Here is a 2,936-nt window from a genome sequence, read left to right as displayed (position 1 = left end):
GACAACTCATTGAAATGTATCTATGAATTGCCATTTTCACTTTTCTTTTTCTTTCCTTTCCTCTCCTTTTTTTTTCTTTTTTCTTTTCTTTTCTTTTCTTTTCTTTTTTCTTTTCTTTTCTTTTCTTTTTTCTTTTCTTTTCTTTTCTTTTCTTTTCTTTTCTTTTCTTTTCTTTTCTTTTCTTTTCTTTTCTTTTCTTTTTCTTTTCTTTTTTCTTTTCTTTTCTTTTCTTTTCTTTTTTCTTTTTTCTTCTTTTCTTTTCTTCTCTTTTCTTTTCTTTTCTTTTGTTTTCTTTCTTTTCTCTTTTCTTTTCTTTTATTTTATTTTATTTTCTTTTTTCTTTTCTTTTCTTCTTTCTTTTTTCCTTTCCTTTCTTTTCCTTTCTTTTCCTTTTGTTTCCTTTCTTTTCCTTTCCTTTTCTTCTTTCTCTTATTTTCCCTTCCTTTCCCTTTCTTTATTTTCCCCTCCCCTCCTTTCTCTTCTTTTTTTCCCATCTTCTTTTCTTGTCTCCCCTGAATTTCCCATGTATGACGATTAGGCCCCAGCGCTGGATCCTTCACTCCGTTACACCACCTTGGACAAAGACTGGGTCCCATGGGGCGAGGGCTGTTTTTCCTCCAGCGGGAGCAGGATGAGACCCGTGGGGCTGAGCAGCCCTGGCAAGGGTGCCGCGTTCTGCTTTTACCCGCTGATACCATCTGCAGTAAAACGCACGGCTCCCCAGCCTGCTTCAGGTGGGTAAAATTCCCAGGCAGCGGCCCAGGCAGGCGGAGGATGAGGCGGAGAGGAGCACGCCTGATGGATACCCCGGCGTTTGTGTGAAAAATTCTCAGGGAAAATTCTTTCTCTCTCTCTCAGGCCCCTAAACTCTTTGTGAATGGGGCCAGTGCAACATGTGGCCTTTCACCTCGCCCAAGAACCACTGCCAGACAGCCACACTCAGAGAATTGTTTGTTAATAGTCCAATTAGATAATTGCCATCTTTCACTCCTTTTGCTCTACATTTCCCATAAAGGAATGAATAAGGAGAGCAGCATGAAGAGGGCTTCTGCCCTGCAAGGTGACAAGAAGGACTGGAGCATGCTCTTTGCACAAGGCCATTTGCTTGAATTGAATCATTGTAGCCTAATCAATGGTCTTATTGGATTACTGGCTGTTGCGGTTCTCAAAGATATTGTAGCAGAGACAATGAAATAGCTAGAGTAAAACTTTTTTCTCCTTTAGTGGATCACGCAGTTGAGATTTTTCACGGGCTATCTCTCTCCCTCCCTCCCTCTCTCTGTCCCTCTCTCCCTCTTTCTCCCCCTCTCTGTTTCTCCCCCCTCCTGGATCCACTGCACACAAAGCTGGCTTTTTTTTTTTCCCCCTTTTTTTTTTCAATGAGCAGGCTCTGCGAATAGGTTCAGTGTTTGCGAAGGTGCAGAATTAGCACACACACATGCACGCACACATACACACACACAGGGGGAGAAGCACAAAAAGCAAGTATCGGGACTGAAATAAGGAGAGGTAGGAGTTTAAGATGGCTGTCTGTGGGGAGATGTGTTAAGGAGGATTTCTGCTGGCCAAGATAACCTGCTTCCTTGGAGAGATCTGCTTGAAGGAAGAACTTTTTGTGTGTGTGCGTGCTGGGGATCTGTTTGTTTGTTTAGAATTCAGGGGGCTTTTTTTTTTTTTCACCCCCCTACAACTGCATTTTTCCAGCCCTTCCTAGCAGCTTTATTCAGATTTATTTGGCGTGCTTTGGAGAAAGCCACTATATAATCGGGAGGTCAAAGGCATACTGAAGAAAGTTAATAATGGCTGCTAATGGTGCTAACAATTCAGGGTGAATCTTGTCAAAAGTTTTTTTTTTTCCCTCTCCCCCCCCCCCTTTTTTTTTTTTTTTTTTTTTTTTTTTCTGGAAGTCTCAGTCTTTTGATTGTGTGTTTCCTGAAAGCAAGACCAATCATTTCAGTTTATTCACTGGCTAAACTCTACTTGATTGGGGACAAGCACACAAACCATCCATTACGATCTGATATATTATCCAAACAATTTAGTGTATTCATGAGGTAACCTAAATGTGGAGGCTGCAAAATTACCCGTAATCAATTGAAACAGCGAGTGCGCGTCCCTCTGTGTGTCTAACAACTACATGTCTCTGTAATAAGGCAGACATTAAATCATTTTAGAGTTGCACTGTTGAGTACCTGATCACTGGGCGTTCTGGGAAGCTGGACAGTCACATTAGGACGCTGGGACTGAGGAAGCCGCTGCTTTTCCAGTGGGATAAAACCCGACCTTCCTTACTCAAGGTGCTTTACAGATCCCCACCGATCTGACCCTAAGCCGTGCAATATCCAGCATAGACTTCGTCTTCTTCTTCTTCTTCTACTCTTCTATATTTTTTGTTGGTTTTTTTCTTTTTATTGCACTACATGTTTGGGAAACAAGACAAAATGGACGTTAGATGCAGTTCAGAGACTGAAGCTAACCGGGTCTCGAAGAACGGACATAAAGAGGGCAAGGAAAGCAAAGGGTCTGAAGGAAATATTTCTACTTCTTTTTTGAAGGATCAGCAAGGGACTTTTTCTGCCTCTGCAGCTACGGAAGATTGTAATAAAAGTAAATCTAGTTCGGCTGATCCGGACTATTGCAGGAGGATCCTAGTTAGAGGTATGAGTTTGAGGTATTTCGCGAGGGTGGGGGAAGGTGAGCTCCGTTCACGCCCGGGAGATTTGTTTATTTTGTTGCTTTGCCTTCGGTCCGTCCCTGGGTTAAAAGACCTTCCTACGGCTCCGGGGGAGAGATCCCACACCCCGGCCGGGCTGTGCCCTGCAGCCCCGCTCCAGCCCGGCCTTATTTCGGTGATTTTCCGCCAGCGGCTCGGGGGAAAGTTAAGCCGCGGCGGTTCCTCCCCGGCTTTGCCCCGCACCGGGCCAGCCCCGCTTTTT

At 43.7% G+C, this 2,936-nt stretch overlaps 1 protein-coding gene across 1 annotated transcript; it reads left to right on the top strand.

Annotated features, from left to right (window-relative positions):
• Positions 1 to 2,420: 2,420 nt before the first annotated feature.
• On the top strand, positions 2,421 to 2,658 carry VAX1 (ventral anterior homeobox 1; the record flags this gene model as incomplete). Its single annotated transcript, XM_009581690.1, has 1 exon — positions 2,421 to 2,658. A coding segment is annotated over exon 1 (238 nt), but the record flags the coding sequence as incomplete, so codon positions are not given.
• Between the last annotated feature and the right edge of the window lie 278 nt (positions 2,659 to 2,936).

The sequence above is a fragment of the Fulmarus glacialis genome, unplaced genomic scaffold (genome assembly GCF_000690835.1).
Source record: "Fulmarus glacialis isolate BGI_N327 unplaced genomic scaffold, ASM69083v1 scaffold31047, whole genome shotgun sequence".
NCBI lineage: Eukaryota > Metazoa > Chordata > Aves > Procellariiformes > Procellariidae > Fulmarus > Fulmarus glacialis.
This window is presented reverse-complemented; position numbering and strand designations above follow the sequence as displayed.